The sequence below is a fragment of the Trachinotus anak genome, unplaced genomic scaffold, assembly GCF_046630095.1.
Source record: "Trachinotus anak isolate AG129_WGS33_773 ecotype Australia unplaced genomic scaffold, CSIRO_AGI_Tana_v1 ptg000018l, whole genome shotgun sequence".
Classification (NCBI taxonomy): Eukaryota; Metazoa; Chordata; class Actinopteri; order Carangiformes; family Carangidae; genus Trachinotus; species Trachinotus anak.
The window spans coordinates 18,748,091-18,775,493 of NW_027273869.1; the positions used below are offsets into that span (position 1 = coordinate 18,748,091).

Here is a 27,403-nt window from a genome sequence, read left to right on the forward strand (position 1 = left end):
GATTATTGCAGCTCTGCTCAGACAAACACAACAGAGTGGATTGGCCCCGCGGCAGGAGCATCCTGAAACAGACACACACGCAAACACAGGCAGCACATAGGTTCAAGGTCTGCACTGAGTGTCGTTTTATGTGTGGGTGGTATATTATCTTATTTGTCTGCAGCCAATTTGCTGCAGGCTCGATATCTAAATGCTTGATTGGAGTCATTTGGGACCAACACACAACCTCAAAGACACACAACATACAGCTTTGTGTGTTCTTAAAAGCTTTACTTAAAAAAAATAAGCTGATGAAAAGTTAATCTATTTCAGGAAAGAAAAAGTTAATTCTACTTGTAGAAAAAAGAGATGTTCGGTGGCCCTGAGGTGCAAAACAAAATGACAATACAGACAAACACAAGCAAAAAGAAAATGTCTATTCATCAAACAAACTCACAATGGTATATACAGCAATAACAGGAAAGAAAAAATGTCACAAATAATGATTAAATGAAACATTTTGCAAATGAAATGAGTCAAATAGAAAAGAAACAATTCACATAATAAATTTCAAATCAGAAAATGTGAAACACGGTATTTTAAGTTTTAGTGTCCTGTTTTGTTCATTGTTCTGTGAATTATGCTGTTTTTCTGTCCTGATGTTGTCTGAGTTGTTGCAGCATTTTGTTTTGTATAAAATGAATATTTTCCCGTCGTGTTTTGCCCCTCAGGGCCACCAGATGGGCTGCAGCGTCTGAGGAACGAGGAGACATTTAGTAGAGATCGATGAAAACACAAACAACCAAAAGGCAACTGATGATTTCTCTTGTCAGATTTTTTTTTCTTTTTTGTCGATATTGATGATCTGCAGACAAATCAAACCCAGTATTTGTTTTTCCTCCTTTCCACCCACGACATTCTGCTTAGAAACTACTTCAATTACAACAGGTGGTTTCCCATATTGTGCTGAAGTGTTTACTCTAATATCTGTGCAAATGAGTGTCAGTGTGGCTCTGCAGGCGGGAAGCTTTGTGCAGGAGTCAGAGAGACTCTCTTCATCTGCAGGGTGAATGAAATACTGAAGGTCAGGGGCAGGTTTTGAACCAACAGCAGCACCACAGATTTCTGATTCACCTGCAGAACATCACACAAAACAACTGCAAACAGACATAAAATGACTACAAGGAGACACGAGACACAAATATCAACCACAAAAAGATGCACACGTGTGTTGTGTTCCACTTCCAGGTGAGATGAAAGTTTGACTGTTCGTCATCTCCCCATCTTTATTGCAAGAGATTCCTGTGAGATTCTATTTCCTGAGGGATTTACTGTCCTAAACCTGTTTTCACAGGAGGGAGAAAACATGTCTGAGAGAAGAGCTGAGCAGCTGCTACAAATTGCAAAGGAACTGACGCACCGAGCCGACTTCAGGGAACTAATGCACCTAAAATGTGTTTCTTATAATCTTAAAATTAGGTAAAACTCCCTCAAAATGTGCTTTTTGTTACAATACACAAATATAATCAAGAGTCAAAGCCACGTAATTTTTTTTTTTTTTTACATTTTCTTTTGTCTGCTCAGAGTAAAATTTGACTTGTGCGTGAAAATGGAGGAAGTCAAAAGTGCTTCTGCTAATCTGAAAGATGGAAACATGCTAGTACCAACATATAGGTCTATTTGGGAACCAGTATTAATGACACAAAGAAGAATTCTCTCAAAGAAGGTATTCTCTTTGAGCCCTGTTTTTCTTACATTTTGGCAAATTGGCACCATTAAAAGAAGCCAAATGATCAATTAGCAGCTCCTGTTTGCAGTGAACCCAGGACTGTACAGACAACTGTCACTGGATTAATGTGATACTGAGGAAAACTTAAAAACGTGATGATTCTCAGGCAAGTTCTGAAGTGGATCCATGAAGCGGATTCATGGATTTGGCTTTGTCCTGCTGAATGTAAATGTGGTGTCGATCCTGTCTGAACAGGGGTTTAGACACTTCGTCCTCCTTTGCCCAGTAGATGCAGAATCATTTTAGAAACTGTGTCAGTTCCCAGTGATTATCAACATTTCTCATGAGCCACAAAGATGAGCAGAGCTCTCTCATGTGACCTCTGGGATCAACACACATCAATAAATCTCTGCAGCATACAAGGACAGGAAAAACACCTGGTGTAACCACCCGGCTCTCCATCTTTAAACCACTGTCACCTCCTACACGTTTATTCCCCAGCGAGGACAAATCGTCCCGCTGGGATCAGCTGCCAAAAAAAAAAAAAGAGTTAAACCTAATCAGAACATGACGGCGTTACACTGAGAGGGTGGGAGAGGACTTTGACATATGAAGAACAGGATGTGACCAAGTGACCCCTTAACCCCAAAAGTCCCCTGATGTTCCACATGTAAACATCCCATGCCACAGTCCTGTTCTATTGCACTGGTTTTTATATCATAAACACACAGGAAAAACATGTAAGAGACAGGCTGACAGGCACTGCACAGAATCCAACACAGCCTGGGAAAATCTACGTTAGTCATGTTGCTGATGATGAAAGATATAAACCAAACCAGCGAGGCCGAGCAAAGCGCTTTGGAGAGACGGACCAAGTATTTGAGTGATTGGTCACAGTCTTCAGATTTCCTCAAACCTCATTGATCTCACAGGTTCCCTGAAGACTGTGAGGTAAAAAAAAATCAGCGTTAAATCAGGTCTTGTTGGTCATGGATGGATTACCATACAGGCCTATGGGGCTCTGACCCAGGGGCCCGGGCTCTCCGGCCTTGGAGCTTCTCTATGGACTGACTGTTAAAATATTTTGTTTAAACTTTACAAGATGCAGTTAAAAGATACAAAACAACCACAAAATAGACAGAAAATTACCATAAAGAGACTCAAATGACTACAAAGAGACACAAAAGTACAACAGAGATGCAAAACAACCACAAAGAGACTCAATATGACCACAAACAGACAAAAAACGACTCCAGAGAGGTGAAAAATGACCATAAGGACACATTAAACGACTATAAGGAAACTCACAAAGATACACAAAATACAGAGTCACAAAACTATCAAATAGGGACACAAAATGATAGCTGAAAGATGCCAAATGATCATAGACCATAACCAGGTACAAAACAACTACAAAAAGAGTCAAAAACACAATAAAGACACACAAAACAACCGAATAGACTCACTATGACCAAAAAAGGATGGAAAATGACATACAGAGACACCAAATGACAAAAAAAGAGACACACAATAATCACAGAGACACAAAACTACCAAAAAGGGAGGCAAAACGACTACCAAGAGTTGCAAAATGACCATAAAGTGATGAAAATTGACCATATACAGATACAAAAGACTACAAAAAGAGTCAAAAACACAATAAAGCCAAACAAAACTACTATAAAGACACACAAAACGACTACAGGGATGAAAAATTACATTATTTTTGTGCTTTTCCACAGTGATTTTAGATATTTTGTGTGCAAGCATCCCTGCCATAAAACAGCTTTGAAACACACAATTATCTTTGAAAACACAGGGTCTATTCAGGTTTAGCAAAACAACGTGATTAGGTGGGGGAAGCTGATATAACAAGCTGGAGTGGTGGTGCATTTAAGTTCTCGTGGTTAACAAACAGCATTTCAGATTATTTTTATCCATCCATCCATTTTCTGTGCTGCACTTACCCAGTGCAGGGTCATGTCGGGGGTCTGGAGCGTGGCATTTAGAGTGAAACATTGTTTTTGTCAACGCTATCACGGTGTTAAAGGAGAATTAGTTCAGGATAAGTGACCAAACCGCCCCCCCCCCTCCTCCTCTCTCTCACTGCCACACTTTTTGAAAATATAATAAACAGCCCTTCTCCCACATTCCAGTATTCCCACAGCAGGGATTACATGGGGGCAGTCTGGGCATGTGAGTGTGAAATCTACTAAAGCAAACCACAGTCCTCCAGTCTCACAGGTTTCCAGGTCAGAAAGAAGACGTTTCGTGAAATCAGGTCACTGTAGGAACAGGATAAACATACCCCAATTTTTATATTAGGGCTGTGATAATATACGTCTGACGGAACGATTAAAATTCCTGGACTGAGCGAACATCAGGAGGTTGACAGTTGTGGTTTTGAGTGGATGGATCACTGTGAAATTTGGTTCAGATTTTCATGTTCTCCTCAGGATGAACTGCAATAAGTTTGGTGACTTCTCCTCCAGCGTCATCATCAGGTCAACATTTCAATCTGTCCAGTATTTTGGTTTATGACCAAACACCTGGAAAACTTATCACCCTCAGCTGAACTTTGTGTTAGTGCTACTTGCTCACACCATCAGGAAATTACAGAGAATGGTCAGTAATAGATGTGGACGTTCAGCAGGACAAAGACAAAGGAGAAAGTCAAGAGTCAAACATCATCCTCACCCTCAGCGTCATAACTCAAATCTGAACACAGACATGAAACACATACTGGCATAATCCGATGTGACTTACATTAAATGAGGATATCATTATCTCAGAGAGAACAGTTAATATAAATCATAAAAAAAGATGATTCAGAACTTGCCTGAGAATTGTCACATTTTTAGGTTTTCTTCAGTATCACAGGAGTCCAGTGGCAGCTGTCTGAACATAGGCAGGTTCACTGCAAACAGGAACTGCTAATAGCTAATTCAGCTACTTTTAATGCCATACATTTGCCAAAATGCGAACAAATATAAGCTAAAAACAGGGCTGAAAAGAGAATAACATTTGCTTCCTATAGCTGACATTACAAAAGCTCATTTGATTAACTTTTACAGGGTCTTGCTCTACTGATGGATTTAATTTCTTCATATTGGTTCCCAAGTAGCCTGTATGTTGGTGTTAGCATGTTTCCATCTATTAAATTGCCAAAAACATTCTTGACTTCCTCCATTTTTGTACAACTGTCAAATTGATAAAACAAGTAGAAAGATAAGCAGCTTTTCCGATGGAAAAAACCCGGAGATCCACTTAAAAAGGATGTCTCTCTGGACGGTGAGTGCAGTGAGAAAAAGAGAAACAGTGGGTAATAGTGACTATAATTCCTGCTGTGGGTGTGAGAATTTACCCACACTAACGCTGCTGACAGGATTAACATCACTGACCAGCACAGGCAGTCTCTCATCCACCAGGCTTCTTCAGAGAACAGAAAAAGCCTCTTCGAAGGTGAAACGTCTTCAAGTATCAACAGCTACTCAATTCAACTGTGTTCACCATGACAACCAGTCTCAGTCTGACAGTACCTGCAGCTAGAGTTAAACTTTCTGCATTATGTAACTGACAATTCAACTGTAACATCAAATCTGACACTGTCGCTAATGTCATACTTTGTCGCTGACATTCAGAGGCTTTATTCTCACAGTCGCCAACTCGGCAGTGCCACCGATGAACCCAGTGAACCCAGAGAAAGTCCAACTTCTCCCCTCTCCCATCAGCTCCTGCTCCTTCAAATCTAATAGTCACTGTGTTAATTAACCCAGGCTCATGAGTAGTCCTCCGCACACGGATTAATTTGATTGAAATTACATTTTCCAGGCCTAAATGAATGAGGCTGGGGTAGGAAAAACACAGACATGTGGACAAACCAGTATAACCCCCCCCCCCATGACGCGGCCTGCCCCTCATGACGTAGGTAGACATGATCTGGGAACTAATGTCTAACACAAAACATTAGTAAATAATGAATTAACCATTAATAAATCTATTAATTACAGATTATAAACCCTATATAAATGTCTTAATTGAAAGTGTCAGGATTTAGAGACCTCTGCATGTTGGACTTGTGTTGAATGACTTGAAGTTTGACATAGATGTAACCCAGAGGACACTACATGACAGTTTTCCTGGCATGTCATCCTGCATGTGTTTAATTGATAAAATCATTTTCTGTGGACATTGGACTGTGCTGTGGCAAAACTTGTGCCAGGTTCAACTTTCTGTCTGTCTTTGTCTCCATGAAGCGAACCCATTAAGTGGATTAGTGCCCGGCAGAGATCAGAGCGGATCAGTTTGGACAGATCTCACCATGAAACAGCTGATCAGACTAACCTCCTATCATCCTCTCAGCACGGCCAACTACACACACAACGTAAAGTCCTTTCATGTCTGTCAGTCCGACGCAGCACAGACTGACACTTCAAACTGTGCGTGAACACACACACGGAGCTCACAGGACTAAATGCCCCCCCACAGACCATCACATTATAATCTAACAGCTCCTATAGATAGTGATGTAAATTGAAGTAGTGTGAATTTATCTCTCTGTGCCTTACGCACATACCAGCTGTGATTGACTCATTAACCTTGTGTGCTGCTTTTAGAGAGCATCCCAGAATACACCGATGATACAAGGAGAGTATTATATAGAAAACATAAACATAATAAAGCCTCTTCGTCTCAGCCACACACTAATAATACACATTATTCTGCTGCACTGGGCTCCACAGCTAGCTACCAGTCACACTTTACAAATGACTCAAACCAGGGGCCCTTATGAAGTAGCTCTTTACTAATGTAAAAAATAGATTTAATATTGTGATAAAAACATCTATACTGAGTCACCTCATAGAAACCTTTTTTGTGATTAAAGGTGCCTGAAAACTAGTTAGCAAGTGCCTAAAGAAGTCTAAATAGTTAAATAGGCAAACTAAAAATAATAAATAAATGTTTAAAACAGATATTTAATAGTAATGTAGAAATGGTTCAAATGGCTAATATTAATAGATAAATGCTTAGAACAGTTTTGCTGAAATAGGTAAAGGGAATGGCTGAACAGTTTAACTAGTTTGCCAAAAGTAATCAGGAAATTAATTAAATAATCAGCTAAAAGTGGTAGCTATTGTTGAAATAGCTTTTAACAGTTGAAATAGCTAAAAGTAATGGAAAAATAGCAAAGTAAGGGATATATGTTTACAAAATGCAAGCTAATAGATATAAATGATTATGAAAAACTAGACTAGCTAAAAGTAATAAATAGCTAATGGCTAACATTAGCTATGGATAAATGGGTACAAAAACTAGCTATAACTGATAAATGAATTGTTAAAATAGCTAACTAGGGATAAATGGATAACAACTTGTCCTAAAACCCAAAAGTCAAAGAGTATATTCACTAAATTAAGGCATTTCTATGCTTGGACCATCAGCTGTGGAGACTCATTCAGAATCTGTTCTTTGACACCACACTGACTGTTTCATGACTTTAATTAAGGCTGTGCTCGAGTCAGATAAAAGTGCCAATAATCAAACCTCATTTCTTTCTCATCAGCTGCCAACTTATCACACCAGTTCAGCCCTTCAGTGATGCTCAGAAAGGTCAGTATGTGCCAGCAGGCTGTGTAATAATGTTCCTGTTCATTTGTCAGAGACATGTCTTTGGACGGACGCAAACCTGGCTGATGCGAGCTTCTATCTTTGTGAGGACTAAAACTTTGGGCTGTTTTAAGGTTTAAACTACACCTGAAATGAGCTTTTAGTAAAGGTGAAGCAAAGTTTTGGGGTTAGACACGCAGCTGAGATATGCTAGAGGCCTAACATTTCCTGTATGTGCACTGTTCCAAACTTAACCAGGGCTGAAGTCTGCTGTTTCCAAAATATCACGAGTGCCACACGTGAAACTATAAACTGTGAGGTTTTTATAGTGTTGCAGCAACATGAAGACCTGAGCAGAATCAGTCAGTAAAACTTTATCTCAAGCTAAACCTTTTTTGATTTTGTCACAGCAGCAGCATCGAAATCACAAAGTGTCCAAAATCAATAGGATTATCTGTTGATGCAGGTGGTGCCACTTGATTTAATAAATTAATGAACATGATCTATATGATTGTAAGAAGTTCATAGTATTAAATTGCCTTTTCGTTGGATTTCTCTACATGCAAACTGTCTGATCTCTACTAGAGAAGCCTGAGAGAAGAGATGTAAAACTACAGAGACGGTTTTTGGTTCTTAAAAGCACAAATATGGGACCTTTAAATCCTGCCAACCAGGCCTGTTTGCAGCATTTAAAATGCTACTGTAGGAACTGCAGGATCCAGAACTTTGAGCACTTAACAGTCACAAATTTATTTAACAGTTACCCTTTAACTCAAATGAATTTATTCGCAACACACCCTGAGAGGTATCACTCTTATTTGGAGCCAGTGTATGTTTTAAAGCAAAAATCCTCGTGGCAGAATAATGTGACCTTTAAACTCACAGGCTGCAGAGAAATGCAATGAATGAAGTATGTGACAAAAAAGAACCACTGCTGTGATTCTTAATGCGAGGTCTGGGGATCACAAAAGGGTCACAGCGGGGGATCAAATGGTCCTGTAGCAAAGCAGGGAACAAGAAGAAGGAATTATGGCTTAAAGGCAGAACACGACTGGTTATATCAATGAATTATGGTCACAGAACCATACAAGAATTTCTTTTTTGACCATACTTGGCATACATCCACAGCCAAACCAAACCCATTCATAAAATTTTATTACACCGGGGTCATGATTTATGTATTCATTCAAAGATTTCATTTAAAAATCTCTGTGAGTTTCTGTATTACAACACCACAGAGATGCACAAACATTAGTGCGACATAATGTAACTCAATGAATAAAACATATGTTTGAGAAAATACTACAACATTAAATACATTTTCTGTTTACTAAAGATGTTTTATTATAACTTTAGTTTTCTTTTTGCTCTGATTGTGTAGATTGTAATATCTTTAATATCTATAACAATAAACAACAAGGTTAATTTTGTCCAGTGATCATGGATATTAGAAACAAAGTTAAGCGCTGCTTCCTGATGTTGACACTGTCGCTCTGTTAAATCTGTCACTACAGAAATCTGATGTTCATCCTCACACAGTCGCAGTGATGCAGTGTTTTTTGGCTCCTGCCACTTGCTGAGCCGACATTAGCATTGTAGCTAATCTAGTATCAAACTGTGTTTTAATTGTTTGTCACATTTGTTTGTTGCATGTTTGTCATATACTATATCTACAGGATATTGTCGAGTCCATTAAACATAATTAAATCCCTCCAGTCATTATGTTTACATACAGTTTATAGCTTTATTTCATAGTTGTTGGCTCCAGGCAAAGTAAGAAGGGGCCCCAAAGAAAACCTTGCCTAGGGCCTCTTTCGTGAGAATAAAAAAATAAAATCAATACGTTTATGAGTCTTTTTCATTTACAGGTTTGAATATGATATTTAACCTATTGAATGCTCGAGGATTTTAGAGGAGAACAGAATGAGGTCACATTCGTAAATAGCTCTATCTATAGTTTCAGCTCGCGTACACATCACACACTTCCTATAACACACACACACACACACACACACACACACACACACACGAAAACAATACCAACTGCAGCTGGGAACTTTTCTGTGGCTGAACTCTCTCAAACCCAGAGACGCTGATTCTTCTGACAGTCGCCTTTCCTCACTGAGGAACGTGTTCAATCAGATACGAACGTGGTGACAAGTCCTGCACATTTAACAGAGTTTATAAACTTATATAACTTTAGAAACTGTTCAATTTTTAATAAATATGAGAAAACTCCTAAAGTATTAATGTTAATGAATTAATGAGATTTACAAATATGAGCAAGAAAAAAGCAAAAAAAAAACATTCAACATTAATACCTCTTTAAAAAGCTCCATCCAGTCTAAAGGTAGGTGTCCATGTGTTTGTGATTCTAAAGCAGGTCTAGGTTCTATATTAATACTGTGAAAGTATCAAAGCCTCAGTCCACAGAGAAATGCACACAGCCTTTATTCAGAAACTGAGCCTTAAAACCAGCCGTCAGGACTTCTGGAACTTTGTGATGTCACAACAAAGCAGTCACTGCCCTCAGATCCTCTCTTCTGATTGGCTGAGAGAAGAGATGTAAAACTACATCAACGGAGATGGTTTTTGGTTCTTAAAACCACAAATGTCTTCTTATTGATATGATTATTTATATTTTATTGGATTTATTTTTCAATTATTTTTTTGTGTTTAATTTACTTGTACATTTTTTTGCACTGTGGGAGGAAACCGGAGCACCGGAGTAAACCCACGCAGACACGGAGACAGTTCGCCTCCGTGCTGCCTTTATTCCATAAGTATCCATCTAGAATCAGATCAGTATTTAGGGAGTTCTTGAAATTCTCCTGTGCAGGGTAAATCTTTCTGCTTCTCTGAAGAAGTTTACGAACCTTCTCCACCGTGACGGCTTCTTCTTCTTCTTCATCACTACAACAGGCTCGACCTGTGGAGGCTCAGGTGCTGTTTCGGGCGTCACATCCTCCACCTCCTTCCTCTGCTCCTCGTCCACCTGCTCCTCCGTGACGTCCTTGTTCTCCTGAGGGGGGCTGTTTTGTGTTGGGGGTTTGTTGTTTCCTTCCTCTGCTGTGTTTCTGTTGAGTGGCTCCTGTGCAGCACTCAAATCCAGGTTGTCCGTGGTTTTGAATGACTTCTTCTCATGTTGCTCCTCGTGCTGGGCGCTCCGTCCTCCTGTGGTCTGGCTCTCCGGCTTCTCTTCAGGGTCTTCCAGGACTCCTTTCACCTTGTGCATCTGCTGAGGTTTTCCCCAGTCCTCCTGTACATCCAACAGTGTCTCTTGAGCCCTCTCTAACAACTTCATTGTCTCACAGAGCATTTTATCGTGCAGGATCACTGAGCTTTCCCTCATTCTTCCCAGCCGCCGATTTTTCTTTGTCTTGTGAGACTTGTTGCTTATTCTGAGCGTATTTCAACCTAAGATCCATCCAGTCGGCCTGTAAATTCATGACCGTATCCTCCGCCCTCTCTAACAACTCCATTAATCCTTGGAGTTTTCCCTCGTTCGAGATGATCTTTTTGTTCATTCTCTCCAGTTCTGCAGTGAGCTTCCCTTCATTCCCCCTCGCCCGCAGCTGTTCTTCAGCTCGCGATGCTCGTTCATTTTCCAGAACTGTTTTCAGTCGTTCAGTTTCTTACTCTAACTCTTCTTCTCTCCCTGACGCTCTTGTCAGCCATTATCTGTGATGCGGTGTGGTTTTATCTCCACATCGTGCTCTAAATGACCAAACAGAGGGATCCAACTACTGTGCTCTTGTGTTGTGATATTTAGTCTGGAGTAAGTGTGTTTTCCCTCAACAGTTCCATTAAATAGAAGATAAACAGTCTGATACCCTCATTCAATCTGTGATGTCATCAGTGACATCCGTCTGTACCTGTGACATGGTTACCATGGTAACACCAAGTGCATTTTAGAAACTAATGGAGGGTAACGCTCTGAGAATTACACCGCTGATGAAGCACTTGTCATCCAAACAGGACATATAAGTACCTATAGACTAAACTCTGCAGGACCAGTCGAGCAGTAGTTTCACTTGTGCAGAGTTTGAGTGGTGTCTCTGTTCATATCCGATCTCACTCTCACTGCTGTACTTCCTCTCTCGTTGCCCTCGCTGGCCCCTCACATTTTGCCCCAAGGACTGTTGTTGATTTAGTGTTGAATTACTGCAGTATTGAACTGTCCAAACTGAACCCTGGGAGATAATAGAGAAGCCCAGCAGACTTATTGGGATAATTTATAGTTAATAGTAAGAGGTAGACTCAGAGGGGCAATAAGGGAAATTCATTTACAGTCTCACTGCAGCAAATGGCCACATCTGTGAGTCCTCATTGTGCTGTAGATCAATACCAATGATCCACCTTGGAACAAATGCTGATACTTTTGGCTCAGGAAAACCCTCATCATGTATTTTGGAACAAAAACTCCAAACCTAATGGTGATTAAAGTCACTCATCACCCGCAGGCTTCAATGAAGGTAAACTCACGACTCGGCCTCAGCAGAAACATGATAGGTAGTAGAAGTGTGGGCCAGGAAAATGTTGACTTGTTGTAATAATTCAGAAGTAGTCCACATTCTTACTATCAGCACCAGAACCAAGCTTGTGTTTGCTTATATTCCCGTAAAAGAAATATAATTAAGTACATGTTGTTGGAGGAAGACTCTGAAAATTAACAATACTCAGTGAAGAGTCAAGATAAATCCTGAAATCTTGGCAATGTACAGAAGCTAAATGCATTCATAAAAAAATTTAAAAAATTTAAAAAAATTCAGCACGCTAGAGAAACACGGGACCTTTAAGGGGATATTTTTTTGTGTGAATGAATGTAAACTGTTTTAGCCTTTATTTATTTACATTTTGAAAAATTAAGTTTGCCGAATTTGCTATGAACAATTCTTTTTTGCTATGTGCTGCTGAAAGTACAGACAACTATTACTGAATAACTTTGAAACTAAGGAAAACTTAAAAATGAGATGATTCACAGGCAAGTTCTGCAGCACTCCATTTTTTAAAAAAAAATTTGTTTCCTGTTGTCATTTGTGTTTCTACATGTCCATGTTTCATGTTGGATCGAGTTACTTTTGTTTTTAGGTGCATGTTTAGATATGCGTCTTGTGTTGTGTGTGATCTATGTCAGAATAAAACCAAAGCAAGTGGAGGAATATGAAACCTTGTAACTTTGGTGAAACGACTATTTAAAAAACAGAAATCCAAAGTGTGTCTGTGATTAAACACCTGTATCTACCATGTGCTTTCCCAAGTGTGCCGCTATCTGAGCTCTTATCAGTGTCTACACCAGCCCGGATTATGTATCATTATTATGTGAGTCTGACAGGTTTCATAATCACAGTGTAATAAATCTATAGCCCTTGACAGCCCTGACCATTACCCACCATTGTTTAACCACAACATTATGTAATGGTCTGAATCAGCAGCTGGCTCTGCCTCTGCACAACGACTTGACATGAAAAACAGAGTCAGCCTCCATGACTTCCAAATCCCTCTCTCCACTCACGCTCCTTGCATATAGATTGGACATTAAGATACTAAGTTGTGGCCTTGTAAGGCAGCGAGTGCTAGAAATTATGGTGTGCTTTACTCTAGTGTCAGGGGATGAAACTCTGCTGCAGAGGAGGAGGAAACAAGCAACAAATGTTGTTCTCATTCACTGTTGGAAAATATGTGCAGGAAGCTTAAAGAAACAAATAATTAAAGTATTACTAATTGTTATAACGTCCTGTTTGTATCATTAGTGGACAGGAAATAAAAAAGCAAATGAATATTACTGTTTTAATCTAAAAGAAGAAAAAGCAATAAACAAATTGTAAAAGTGACAATTTAGAGAACCAACTGTGAAATTTGCTTTGAAAGTTTTCAATTACCATTATAATTTCATTTTATAAAAAAAACAAAAAGCTACTTTAACCCCATTCAGACAGAATTAATAAATCAGGGGAAGGTGAGGAATGAAATATTCACTGTGCTTGCTGATAGATTTTACTTTGTCCATTGTTCTGGGCGACGCTTTAACCACCAGGAAATCACAGGATGTGGTCTGTAACAGATGTGGACATTTAGCTGGACGAGGACGAGAGGGAGGGACAGAGGCCTCACCAGAGGGCGTCAGAGAGTCGAAGGGGATTAAAGATGCTGCATTAGATGAACTTGAGTCAAAAATCATCCGTCATAACTCAGTCAAATCTGCACACACAGACATAAACCACATATTAATTCAGTCAGTGTGAGTTATACTTCCTGGAGACATTATTATATCTGATGTCTTTCATAAATAAACTTAACATAAAAAAGAAGCTTCAGAACTTGCCTGAGAAAGTTTTCTTCAGTATCACAGTTACTCACTGATAGTTGTCTGAATATTCATGAGTTCACTGCAAACAGGAAGTGCTAACGGCTAATTCGGCTACTTTTAATGGTGCCAGTTTGCCAAAATGACACCACAGGAATACCACGATATACTTGTAGCTGACATAACAACAGACCATGAGATGATATTTTAAAGGGCCATCCTCTCCTGATGAATTTAATTTCTCCTGTCATCATATTTGTTCCCAAATACACCTGTATGTTGGTGTTATGAGGAAAAACATTGTTAAATTCCTTTTTTTTATTCACAAAAAAATTCTAATTTGGCACTAAGAAGATAAAAAAAAAAGTAGACTGTAAAATTTATGGGCTTCGCTCTGGACGAGATTTGAGTCAGAGGAGGAGCGAGTTCTCTGTGGTCCTCTGTGGCTGCAATTATTACTCCAGTGGAGTTAAATATTTCCTAAAGACCAACAGTGCAGGTAATAAATCAGCCACCTCCTCTACAGAGACAGAAGTCCTGAAGTTTTCAAGACTCTGTTTGAGCTAAACTCTTAAATTTCAACTCAACACAAACACAACAACAGAAGTCCATTTAAAATCCTCATTATTCATGTCGGTAAGTGACAGAGTTGTTGTGAAGTTTGTTGGGATGTCAAGGAATTCCCTGAGGTGAAGGAGACTGTTTGGACGATGAGGAGAGAACTTCAGGACGTCGTTGTTGATAGGAAATGTTTGTGTGGAGTTTTGAGGAGAAGCTGTGACTCTGACACTTTGTGTGTCTGCCTGCAGGAGTTTTCCACTTGTGTCTCAGCGAGGCAGCAGGTTGTTTCCTCATTCAATGCTGAGAAAACAAGCGCTGGGTCTGAGGTTATCAGGTTATCGGCACATAAACACATTAATGCTGCACAGACTCGCTCAAGCCCCTCCTCCACACACACACACACACACACACACGCGCGCGACATGTCAGGGTCAGAATAAATGGAAGGTTGAACCAACATTCATGTGAGAGGGGTGTTAATTAGATACTAATTAGATGAATTCCAGGAAGTGTTCCTGTGAAAATGATTAGTTAATTAATCAATCAGCCGACAGTAGAGAAAGAATCTTAATCAATCTTAGTCAAAGACATGAGGATTTGTAAGTTTCATGTCTTTGGTTTTTGGTTGACGAAACAAAGCATTTAGAGGCGTCAGCTCAAGTTTTGTGACTTTCAAACTCATGATCTCGTTATGAGGAAAGATGCAGCTCAAACTGATGGCAGTGGGGGGGGGGGGGAGGGGCATTGTGGGTAATTTTTCATATATTCATCTTTGGCTTCTGCAGCAGCACCTGTGACCTGGACAGAGTCTGGACAGGATGTGAGCATTCCTGAACGCTGCTGGTGTCACGTGCACCGTTACCTCCGATTAATATCAAACTCTGTGTGTGATGCAGGAACAAACGCTTCGATCTCAACACCATTAATATGTCTGATTTTTCTTCCTGAGAAGTTGATGTAAGTGTTGGAGAATGCCTTATGTCGCAACGTTGAGGGAAGTGATAAAAACAATTCCTGGATCCGTCCCTTTAACTACGTCTGTCCCAAAATACGATGAGTTCATCTCACACCCATCCCCCCTCCCTCCACCAAGTCTGGTGCAAATTGGTTCAGTACTTTTTGTGTAATCCTGCTGACAAATAAACAAACAGACAGACAGACAGTGATAAATAACACTAACATACTTTTAATCTGGAAAAAGAACATGTAGTATGTCGTCACATTACTGCACCGACCACAAAGTCCAGCCGAGACCGACGTGAGATATTTGGTCAAGAACCAAGTTTAGTGCCTGGGATCAAAGTTCCTGAACGTTTGTACCAAATTTCGTGTCCATGAGACAAACTGGAGGAGATGAGCTGGATTTTCAAAGTAAAATGACCCAAAAGGTGAATTCCACTGCAGCTGAAGTGATTAGTCAATTAATTTAACTGAAAAATGATGTATTCATTATCAATTATTAATAATCAATTAACTGTTTCAAGTGTTTCAAACAAAAATATCTCTGATGTCAGTTTCGTCAGTGTGAGAATTTCCTGGTTTGTTTGGGTAAAGTGAATCTCTTTGGGTTGTGAACGCGTCACCTTGGAAACTGGGATGAATTTAAAATCTTGAAATGAAAATAAAGACGCTTAAATGCAAACGCTTGAGGCTCAAGCAAAAATGAAAACATGTTACTTCTCCTCCCTCCTCTGCTCATCCCTCCTTTTTTCCATTTGGCGTTTACTAATTTCTACTTTAATCTCAATTCTGGGTAAAAGTCTTGCTCCATAATCTGCCATGATAAAAACTAAACGTTGACCGGAGTGTTGAGATGTTTTTCTTTAGAGGCTGGGAGGGAAGAGGAAATGTGAGTGTGAGTGTGTGTGAGTGTGAGTGTGTGGGGTTGGGGTGAATGTATGTGTGTGTTGAGAGTGTGTTGGTGGGGGTTGGGGGGGGCTGGTGTCTGGGGGCAGGAGCCTTTAAAAGAGGCTGGATCTGCAGCAGTTCAGCTCGGATCCAAACCTGGAGCTGCTGCGCGTCACGGGCGGAAAAACTACTTGGATTTTGTTTGTTTTTTTTCTTCCGGACCGGTTCACACCCGGTGATCAGCGGAGTAACCGGGGACTCTGACAGCCGCAGGCTCCGGCGGGGACCGTTACGCACCGGCGGGCGGCCACTCCGTGCGCCCGGAGGAGCGGCGGCCACCATGCTCTTCCCCACGCAGAGCTCCTGCAACAGCACGGGCGCAAACTGCACCGACGGGCTCAACCTGACGCAGCCGCCGGAGCCCGGGGCCGCCGGGAGCCTGGACGGGAGCCTGGACGGGAGGGCGAACGCCACCGACCCGTTCGGGCGGAACGAGGAAGTGGCCAAGATCGAGATCACCGTGCTGAGCCTCGCGTTCCTCGCGGCCGTGGTGGGGAACGTGAGCGTGCTGCTGGCCATGCGCAGGACCCGCCGGAAGCCCTCGCGCATGCACCTGTTCATGAAGCACCTGAGCCTCGCGGACCTGGTGGTGGCCTTCTTCCAGGTGCTGCCGCAGCTCTGCTGGGAGGTCACCTTCCGCTTCTCCGGCCCGGACTTCCTGTGCCGCATCGTGAAGCACCTGCAGGTGCTGGGCATGTTCGCCTCCACCTACATGATGGTGATGATGACCGTGGACCGCTACATCGCCATCTGCCACCCGCTGCAGACGCTGCAGCAGCCCACGCAGCGCGCCTACGTCATGATCGGCTCCACCTGGGCGAGCAGCCTGGTGCTCAGCGCCCCGCAGTACTTCGTCTTCTCCCTGAGCGAGGTGCGCCCCGGCTCGGCCGTCTACGACTGCTGGGGGCACTTCGTGGAGCCGTGGGGGCTGCGCGCCTACATCACCTGGTTCACGGCCGGGATCTTCCTCGTGCCCGTGCTCGTGCTCGTGCTGTGCTACGGGTTCATCTGCCGCGCGATCTGGAGGAACGTGAAGCACAAGACCCGCGGGAGGAGCGTGGGCGCCGCGGCGGAGGCCACGAAGAGCGGGATCCTGGGCCGGAGCTCCGTCAGCAGCGTCAGCACCATCTCCCGCGCCAAATTACGCACGGTGAAGATGACCTTCGTGATCGTGGTGGCCTACGTGGTGTGCTGGGCGCCGTTCTTCACCGTGCAGATGTGGTCGGTGTGGGACGAGACCTTCTCCTGGGACGGTGAGTTTTCCCGCCCCGTGTCCATGTGCGCCCCCAGCGCCGGGACACGCTGCGCTTTATCAGGCAGGTGAAACACACAAACTGTTGAAGTTCCAGATGAATAAAGTGCAAAGTTCAACTGAGGAGTGAAGAGTAAGAGTTAATTCTAGAGGCCGGAGGAAGAATTACTGAAGAGAAAGAAATGAGCAGATTTTTATTTTATCTACAACTGAGATGATCAGTAGAGACACTTGGTCCAGACTGAAAGGTCTCAGCAACAGACCTCCTGAGCCTCTCCTCTGATTGGCTGATTGTCTTCTGAGTCATCCTTTAAAAATACAGCAGATTTCAGGTAAAGTCTCAGAAAAACCAAATCCTGCAAGGTTGGATGGTGGGACCAGGTGGGCGTGGCTGAGGGCAGTGACCGCTTTGTTGTGACATCACAAAGTTCCAGAAGTCCTGACGGCTGGTTTTAAGGCTCAGTATCTGAATACAGGCTGTGTGCATTTCTCTGTGGACTGAGGCTTTGATACTTTCACAGTATTAATATAGAACCTAGACCTGCTTTATAATCTCAAACACATGGACATTTAACTTTATATAATATGGGACCTTTAAAATTCTGACCTGCAGTTTTACCACATGCTCAGTTTCCAGCTAAACTTTCCAAACTGTTCATTATAGAGCAGGTGCATACATGTGGACGATCACCCGGCAGAAGTGAACGTACTGAAGCTGGACAGTATTTGAATGTGTCACTTCACCTCTGCTCATATTTGAATTTTAGTTAAAGGCCAGATATCTGCATTACTCATTTATCCTCATGTGTAAAATATCTTCACTTTTCAAGGTCTCTCTGAAAAACTGTCCACGGAATAAATAAGAAATCCAGATATTTGGCATTTCGTTAAAACCCAGACGTGTGCAGTCATCGTGGCGTGATTTCCATGTGATTGAGGATATAAATTTTAGTTCCCAGCTTCAGAGTCTTTAAAAACCTTCCTCGGTCAGACCGAAGCAGCTGCTCACTCACCTAAAGATTTTCATTTCAAAGAGAGTTTAACTGATCCTTGATAGCCTACGTGCTGCTTTCAGAGGTTTTTACTGAACCTGACAGGAATACATTTTCAGAGGAACACCGAGTTCTCGCCCTTGTTTGACATAAAAACACTCAAAATGCTGAACAGCGGCGGCAGCAGCCTGTTCAATCCGGGAAAAAAGAAAAAAAAAAAAAAAACAGAAAAGTGATGGTCAAAAGCTTTCCTTTCATTGTGCAGTTTCTCAGAGTGGATGTCTGAGCCTTGATCCACACAGCAGTGGCAAACAGAAATGGTTCAAAATTACAGATGGCACCAGGGTCACAGAAAAGTGCAATTTTTCAGCCAAACTGACAAGAAAGTTGGATTTAGTCAAGTTCAGTTTAAAAGTCTGAAGTTTTATGCTGAAGTTTAGATATAAAGTTGAAAAGGTTATGTACACGAGCAGGCCAGGACAGACTCACTCCAAGGTCCTCACATACAGATGCTTGGTCAGGACCCTTTAGTGCAGGGAGGTCCAGCAGACTTCCACTGTCCTCTGCTGCGCTGTTGACGTTAGTGACGGTAGCGTCTAAGGTTTTCTGGCATTAAGGCAGCCTAACGAAGTAAGTTTGGTGTCTGAAAGAAAAAAGTTAAAAAAGTAGGTTACTAAAGTCAAAAAGTCCCGTGGGAATCAAACTCCCGTCTGGTTGATCCACTCATCCACCGAGACAATCTGCTCCGATGAGTCTTTATACTACCTTCTGCCAGAGAGGCTTCCTGGCAGAAGGTACAGACAGAAGATTTCTGGCAGACAGCCGCTGAGGCAAACTTCTCCCATGTGCGACTGCAGCCTGTTGCCTGCTTGTATTTGTCAAGGCCACATTATGGTTTTGAACTTTTCCCGTATTAAACCACACCACAATCCTTCCTTAACCTTAACCAAAGCGCTTTTGTTGCCTAAACCACAGAAAGGACTGTGGCTGTGGTCTCTGGTCTCTGGGGTGACAGTCGACCAACATCCAACCAAACCACTTCCTGGTGACTCTGCTGCTGTTAACAGATGTAGCTTCATTCATTCAAAAAGTATGTCTCGTCTGCAGGGCGCAAAGTGACGCCAATGTGACGCCAATGTGACGAGATGGAAGTGAGAATCGCCCCGAGCGTCGTGTTGCGCTCAGTGACAGATGTTTCCACAGCTGGAGAAACATCCGAGCCAATCACATCTTTGCAGGCAGGATTAAAACAGTGACATTTGCTCGTCCATGTGAAACAGGTGGAGGCCTGAAGCTTGGTGACACAGCCACTACTCACAGGAACAACAAGTTCAGCGTCACTGTAACGTCAAACCAAACCAGACATCTAAACTTTAACATCTGCAGAATCAGTGACTGTCACTTCAACAAAACATCAAGAATTATTGGAGTTGTGCAGTGAAATACAAAATCCTACACGCCCATCTAGTTCTGTATGAAACAGAAAAATAACAAATGTAATTTAAACGCAGCACATCTGCAAAATGGGCAGATGTTTTGCATTTTCTGTCCAGACCCGTTTCCTGTTTTGCAAACCTGCCACGCACCTGCAGAGCCCAACATTGGCACCAACCTTTTACCTGTAATTATCCTTAAATCCACTCTGGCTGAAACCCGGCCCAAGACTTTAATACGAGACTCCTGACCCGACCAGTAGACTAATAAAACCTGCTCCATGCTGCTGCCAGGCAGAACTGGTGAAAGCTCTGGAGGCACACAACAAGGAACTGGATAAATAGGAAAAAATAAAATAGATAAATAAAAACAGACACCACAGTCTGCACAGTTTCAGATTATTTCCACGTGTTTCGTCTGTGCTGAGACCCAAACACACACACACACACACACACACCTTTCCAGAAGCTTGAAGACCTTCATTAATCATCCTCTGACACGACTCTGGGATTTAACTGTGAACCGACCTCGGGGAAAATTCAGTTTATACAGTGAGTTCATTTGTACAACAGCTGCAGGCAAAGTCATCTCCGAGCACCACCAGTTAAAAAAGATTCTAATTAGGTTTTTCAGAGTTCAGATGGTGTTGTATTAATCAAGCCAGTGGAAGTTTCCATGCAGGAGCCTCCACAACATGTTCACTGGTGGGGAAATTTTGGGGGTGGCAAACCAAAAACGCCACGACTGAATTTCAGGGATTCTATTGGTCGTAGTGATGATGACAGGAGCAAAGGGAAAAGTGTGGTGACGTAGTTTATAGAGCGACAAAGTCCACGTCAGGAGGAGGTTGTGGTGGATGGATGGGTCAACAAGGAGAGCGGGGTTCGATTCCCATGCTTCTTCAGGAGACACTCATAAGGGTTGAGAAATCGACCTGTGTGGTTGTTCAGGTTGGAGGACTGGTTCTCAGCTCAACCCCCTCCCTCAGTGATATCTCAGGCCTGATTTTCCTACTACGTGCTAGCATTAGCAGTAGTTTTAATTTCCCCTGTAATATTTGGTATTAGAGGAAGTGGGAACTTGATAAGTCGACCCCGCCAACAGCCACAGTGTAATCCCAACCCTGGGACCGTCCATCTGCCTGCAGCTTTCTCCTTAAACTCAATAAAATCGTCAAAGCTGAAGTCCAAGATGTAAATCCACTGATTACACGAGAGGCTCAAACTGGGGCTGGAGGTGAGAGTAAACATGTTAACAGGCTGCAGTTCAGCTCCCTCCAGAGAGAGTAAACCCCTCAGATTAGCTGCTGACATCTCAGAGCCTGCCTCACTTTCTGTCTCCCTGCAGACTCTGAGAACACCACCGTGACGCTCTCCGCCCTGCTGGCCAGCCTCAACAGCTGCTGCAACCCCTGGATCTACATGATCTTCAGCGGCCACCTCCTCTCCGACTTCGCCGGCAGCCTGCCGTGCTGCCGCCGGCTGAGGAGCAAGTTCGGCCACCAGGATTCGGACAGCAGCTTCCGCCGGACCACGCTGCTGTCCCGCCTGCAGGGGCCGCGCCTTTCAGAGCCGTTCAGAGACGTGAACCCCGTCCCCAAAAACTGTCCACAGGTCCCGTCTGCGTCCTGACCACCGGAAACACGACTACGTGTGTGTGTCTGCTTGACTAAGACGACACAAGCAACATGAACTGGTTTACTCTGCTGGTTTGTAGCAGTGGAGGAGGGTATGATCTCATCTGAGGGTCCCATCCAGACGGGAGACGTTTACTCCAGGGATGTTTTTGATGTCGATCTGTTTAGGTTCACACTGCTGTTAGAAATGGAGTTTTAAAAACTCTTCAGTGAGTCAGGTTGGAGCTTTTGGGGTTTAAAACTTTAACTTCAGCTGTTAGCATGAGGGTCTTGTCTGTGCTGTTTGCTGTAAATAAATATACGAGATTCATCCTGTGACACATCGGGAAACCTCTGGCTTTCATATGTCAACATAGATGTCTTGTCCTGTAGATATTGTGATTACAATCTAAATCCTAATGAGCTCCCCTGGAAGAGGAAACAGACTATCATCTGTTCGAATGGAGGTGCTCTGCAAACCGGAGCTTCAGGAGGAAACAATAAACTCTCCTAAATCTGGTCTGAATGCACCAAAATGTGATGTTGTGTGGGAACTACAGTAAATGTGCCTGTGGTGTGTTTCACGTTTAATGCACAATTCCGTCTATTTTCTTGGAGATTTGTTTTGATTTTTAATGTGTGAGGTTGGTGAAGTTTACAATTAATGTTTAAGAGATTTAAAGGTCTCAGATTTTCCTGTGTTTATCTGAAGTGTTGATCTCCATCAGAAGATATATTTGTGGTTTTAAGAACCAAAAACCGTTGTGACATCACAAAGTTCCAGAAGTCCTGACGGCTGGTTTTAAGGCTCAGTTTCTGAATACAGGTTGTGTGCATTTCTCTGTGGACTGAGGCTTTGATACTTTCACAGTATTAATATAGAACCTAGACCTGCTTTATAATCACAAACACATGGACGTCTACCTTTATACACTTTGGGACCTTTAAAGGATAAGACTGGTGTTACTTTACTATATTTTAATTCATCTGCAAATCCCATGTGTTCTCCTTCCATTGGTTCCTACTGAAAACATAAATCTTCACAAATATGTAGCTTCACTTTTAAAAAAAGTTACTGGGCGCTGTAGCGTTAAACAAACAGTGCATTTCACGGGGACTATTTTCAGCAGCGGATTAATCCACACGTGCTACTCTGGTATTTGGGGCAGCAGGACAGTGTGTGTGGGACTGAGTCAAAATAAACTACAGTGTGTGTGTGTGTTCATGTTAATGTAGGAACATGACATCCAGTGTAACAGTGTGACTCGCTGTGTTTTTGATAGTTAGTGGAAACACTGGAGCTCGAGGGCTCAGAGGAATAAGACACATCAGGCTTTGGATATAGATCAGTTCAGTGTTTTCACAGGATTTGTTCACAGAAAGACAAATGTAGAATATCACCAGCTAAACACTAAAGTAATTCTCTTGAAATTATATGAGTTATGATGAATTATTCACTGTTATTTTTGTCCCTAGAAGCTGAAAATATGAATCCTTTAACTTCAGCAAACACACCTGAAACCTGCTGCTGTGGGATGAAAACTGCACGTGAGAAAAAAATCCTCCTAAATCTGCTGTAACTAATGTTTTGGCCACTTATCTGCCGACTGTCAGCATCATCTGACCCAGACTGGAACAGACCCGCTCCATCATCATCATCATCATCATCATCATCATCATCATGCTCAAATCATATTCAGAATCAACTCAACAGTCTTAAAAACCATATAAAGTAATAATATACCAGGGTCACCGCCAAACCCCCCAAGTGGCCCTGAAAGATGAGAGCAGCTTCAAAGGTGGATGTAGTCAGTCTGCTGCTGTGGTGTTGTCTCTGCTGGTGTCTGTGTCACAGTCAAACTATTCAAACATGTTTCTTTACATCTGCAGCATCACACACACATTCACATACATGTAGCACGTCAGTCGCTCCACCTGTGAAAGGTACTATGGCTACAACTGTTCTGCCTTAATTTTTTTTCAAAGTAAAAGTACATTTACTGAAATACTGTGCTTCAGTACAAATGTGAGGTTCTTGTACGAGTATTTCTATTTCATTCAACTTTATATTTCTACTGCACATTTCAGAGGGAAATATTGTACTTTTTACTTCACTTCATTTATTTTACAGCCATAGTTACAAGTTAATGTTCAGATACGAATAAAACCTGTGATCAGATTATAAATTATGATGCATTATAACAAATTAAACTACAAAAAGTATGTTTTAGCAGCACTTTAATGATTTCATCTTACAAATATATTATAAACATAAGATAAATATAACACTGTGTACTTTTACTTTTGATACTTCAAGTATGTTTGGCTGCTAATACGCATTTTAATGTGGGGCTTTTTTTTATATTTGTACTTCCATCGCTGGACAGATGACAAAAAAACTGGAACTTTGGACATTTGGGTCTTTAAAAAAAATCCACAACTTTAATGATTATTATCAGAACTGTTGCAGATTAATTTCCATCCATCTACTTGATTAATCACCTCTGATCTGACAATTGAATGATAATCAAAGCTGCACTGTGTTTTATATAGACAACATGAACACCGTGAATATGCATCTTTTGGTTTATAATGTCCAGTTGCAAGCGCACACACACACACACACACACACACACACACACACACACACACACACACACACACACACACACACACACACACACACACACACACACTCTTGTACTGCTTTGCATTGAGGTCTGTGATGACAGCGGAGCTTCCTGGATGTGTAGCTGCTGTTGTTGTTGCTGTTGTTGTTGTATTATGTATTACATTATTAATGTAATGTATTCTGTCATCTGTATATTGTTGGATTATATATATGTTGCACATGTTGTGAAGAAAGATAAATGTTAATATCCTCATCTGACGTCTGACTGTTTCCTGATTCTCTCTGTTTGTATCATGTAACTGACTTTTCCTCTTGCGCCACCATCAGGTCAAATATTTAATCTGTCCCATATAAACAAATATATGAAAACTAATGATTTTCCAGGGCTGCAACTAAAGGTTATTTTCATTTTCTACTAATCTTATCCCATAAAAAAATACTGTTACATCCTCGATTTGCTTGTTTTGTCTGACAGCACAATCCAAAGATGTTCAATTAACGGTCATATTAGATTAAAAAAAAATCAGCAACTGACTTTATTTTATGGCAAGAAAGTGATTATGTGTATTTACCAAAATTTTACAAAACTATACTATATACTATACTATTCAATAATTAAATGTAAAGGATATTATGTGTTTCTGTTAAAATATGAACATTGGTCGATACATCATTATCAGATTTTTTTAAACCCTCAAATATTAAAACCCTTGATCTGTTTTTCTCTACTGTTTAAATGACCCTTCACCACTACTCCTACACTTCCACAGGATTTCCCGCTTTTTACTTACACTGAAAAAACTGGAGTCGTAGAGAAGAAAGATGTTTTCCACGTTGATGCAGAGAGGCAGCGGAAGGTGCAGGATGCAGTGCAGGTCTGTGATTACTCCCTCTCATCTCCGACTGTGTGGCTCTCGGCTTTAACTGTCTGGCCCCGATTCATCTGAAATGAAAAGGGAAATAAGAGGCAGTCAGAGCTGCAATCACGCACTAATGTGCAGGAAGGAGCGGCGACAGGAATTTGACTGTTGTTGATGTTGTAAATGCCACCTTGATCGTCAGTGGGAGCCATTATGCAACCCATTTTCATCATGCGATTTTTGATTGAGTTCTTTACAGGAAAACTGAGACCCTGGAGGCTGAATTGAACCCCATTCTGAACCTGAGGGGCGGTGAAAAAAGCAGCTATAATTTCCTCTTTGAGCTAACTTGATTAGTTTGAAAGTGCCTCCCAGCCACAAATCTGAAGTTCAGCACGTTCCCTGTGGCCCCGTTTAACCCTCTCACTGCAGGAGTGCATCACTACATATATTCACTGGTGTTTTAAGCCTGGTTTAGTCCAGTGTTTAGTGGTGTTTTCACCCTGGTTTGGTACCCATTCTATACTGACGTCTGAGCTCTTGTTTCATGTGGAATTCAGAAAAGACAGAGACCTCTGGACACGTATTTTGTCTGATTTCTTTGGTGTGAATGCAAAGAGAAAAACACAGCTCACATTGACTCACAGTGGATCGTTCAGGAAAGAATGGATCATTCGGGGGAAATCCAGGCTGACTCAGGTAACTCAGGTGACGTGAAACAGCTGAGGGGGCAGAGAAACACAAACATGTTTATCCTCACCAACATAATTCAACCCAGAGACCCCTGCTGTGCTTGACCTTTCCTCCACACATGAACCGGCTCAGAGGGTGGAGTTACCAGAGTCTCAGGGGTGAAAAGTAAACTATGCACATTCACTAAACTGAACATTTCCATTTAATGTCACTTGATACTTCTACTCCTTTACATTTCATTTGTTTTACATACAAAACATACTATATGATGAGCTTAAAATATGATGCATTATAATAAATTAAATTACCAAACAGTATGAAAACCTGAATTTTAAAAATAATTCCATGATAGGATTTAATTCAAATAATAATTTTAGCTGTAATTATTATATTAATCTTGTTACTGTGGTTTGTAAGATTAAATTTGACAACTCCTGATGGTCATTCTGCATTTAAATAAGGCCAATGTGGTCATGTGCAATATATAATAATCATATACAGTCTTATACAATCTTGTATCTTAAATAAATCTTAAATATAGAAACAAATAAATCTAATATCTTAAAATGACTACTATTCAATAGATCTCTGTCTTAACCAACTGTAAGTGCAGAATTGTGCACATTATACACACGAATGCATCGTATAATGATATATAACAGTAAATCACACACAGGGCTCATTTTCTGTTCATATACTTTGATATTTTAACTGTCAGGTTGTAATAATCACTGTGAAGTGATCAAACTTCACTGCTTCACTTTCTGTCCCAGGATGGATGAGCAGCAAACATGAAGCTGTGGCTACCTTAGCTTAGCATAAACAGATCACCTGGTCTGTCCAAAGGTAATAAACTCCACCTGTCAACCGATCGAAAGCTCACAAATCAACGCACATCTCATGTGAACACAACAAATCGCTGTATTCTTGCATGGGGCGTCATTGGCCGAGCACTGCTTTGCTAGGGCCAGGTAATTCCTGAAGTAGCCTGTAAATTAAAAAAGTAGGCCCATTTTCCTCAATGTCAAACTTTAAATTTTAAGGTATTTGGTTAAAGTGTTGGACAAAATCCTCTGGGCACCGCGCATTTTGTGAAAAACGTCCAAAAATCCGCTTGGAAATCATAGAAAAAAAGACGCTTCAGAACTTGCCCGAGAATCATCACATTTTTAAGTTTTCTTCAGTGTCACGGTTATTTAGTGATAGTTGAGTGTACATCCATGAGTTCACTGCAAACAGGAAGTGATAATAGATAATTCGGCATGTTGTAATGGTGCCGATTGGCCAAACTAAACAAATACAGGCTGAAAACATGAGCTCAGGAGAGAACAGCAGCACCTACCTGTTGCTGACATTACACAGGCACTGATGAGCTGTGACAGGGCCTGGCTCTGTTCCTCAGCTGATGGCTTTTGTCGGCCAATTTTTTTATTTAACTTTACAGGAAGTGTTGGAAGAAGTTCTCAGGTCTTTTACTTCAGTAAACATAACAATACCACAATGTAGAAACACGTAACAGTACTGCAATCTAAATTTTACCTACGTGCTTTTACTTAAATTAGCAAAAATGAAGGTGGTCTATATGCAGAAAGGCCCATTTCAGAATTATTTATGATATTATTGCATTATAGTTGTTAAAGCACCTCAGGAAAATATATCTCACTGGGAATTAGTATCAAATACCATATGGTCAGAGACAACAAGTCACACTAACTGGTTCACTGAGTTGATAGAGACATAATAAAAAACTTTTTTTTTTTCAAATAATTAGAAATAATTTGATTAAAAGTAGAAGAAAAATATAATATAACATAATATTAACAAAGGCAAAGCA

The 27,403-nt window shown here is 41.4% G+C and overlaps 1 protein-coding gene and 1 long non-coding RNA gene across 7 annotated transcripts; one reads left to right on the forward strand and one right to left on the reverse strand.

The window, feature by feature from the left end:
- Positions 1–4,720: 4,720 nt before the first annotated feature.
- Positions 4,721–27,188, reverse strand: LOC139635319 (uncharacterized). Of its 5 annotated transcripts, none has more exons than XR_011694161.1 (6): positions 26,912–27,188; positions 25,522–25,598; positions 24,808–24,959; positions 18,825–18,978; positions 9,356–9,478; positions 4,721–8,311 (listed from the first exon to the last, which is right to left on the reverse strand). It is a non-coding gene; the product is annotated as an uncharacterized lncRNA (long non-coding RNA). The 5 variants fall into 5 exon arrangements; XR_011694160.1 differs by having other exon boundaries at positions 9,360–9,478; positions 26,912–27,186; XR_011694163.1 differs by lacking the exon at positions 18,825–18,978 and having other exon boundaries at positions 26,912–27,183.
- On the forward strand, positions 13,222–24,769 carry LOC139635318 (arg8-vasotocin receptor-like). Of its 2 annotated transcripts, none has more exons than XM_071502513.1 (2): positions 13,222–17,344; positions 22,861–24,769. In XM_071502513.1, exons 1-2 carry the CDS (start codon positions 16,078–16,080, stop codon positions 22,962–22,964), a joined length of 1,371 nt encoding a protein of 456 aa, XP_071358614.1. In that variant the 5' UTR covers positions 13,222–16,077; the 3' UTR covers positions 22,965–24,769. The 2 variants fall into 2 exon arrangements, with proteins under 2 accessions (XP_071358614.1, XP_071358612.1); XM_071502511.1 differs by lacking the exon at positions 22,861–24,769 and adding an exon at positions 21,117–21,723 and having other exon boundaries at positions 13,237–17,344.
- Positions 27,189–27,403: the final 215 nt, after the last annotated feature.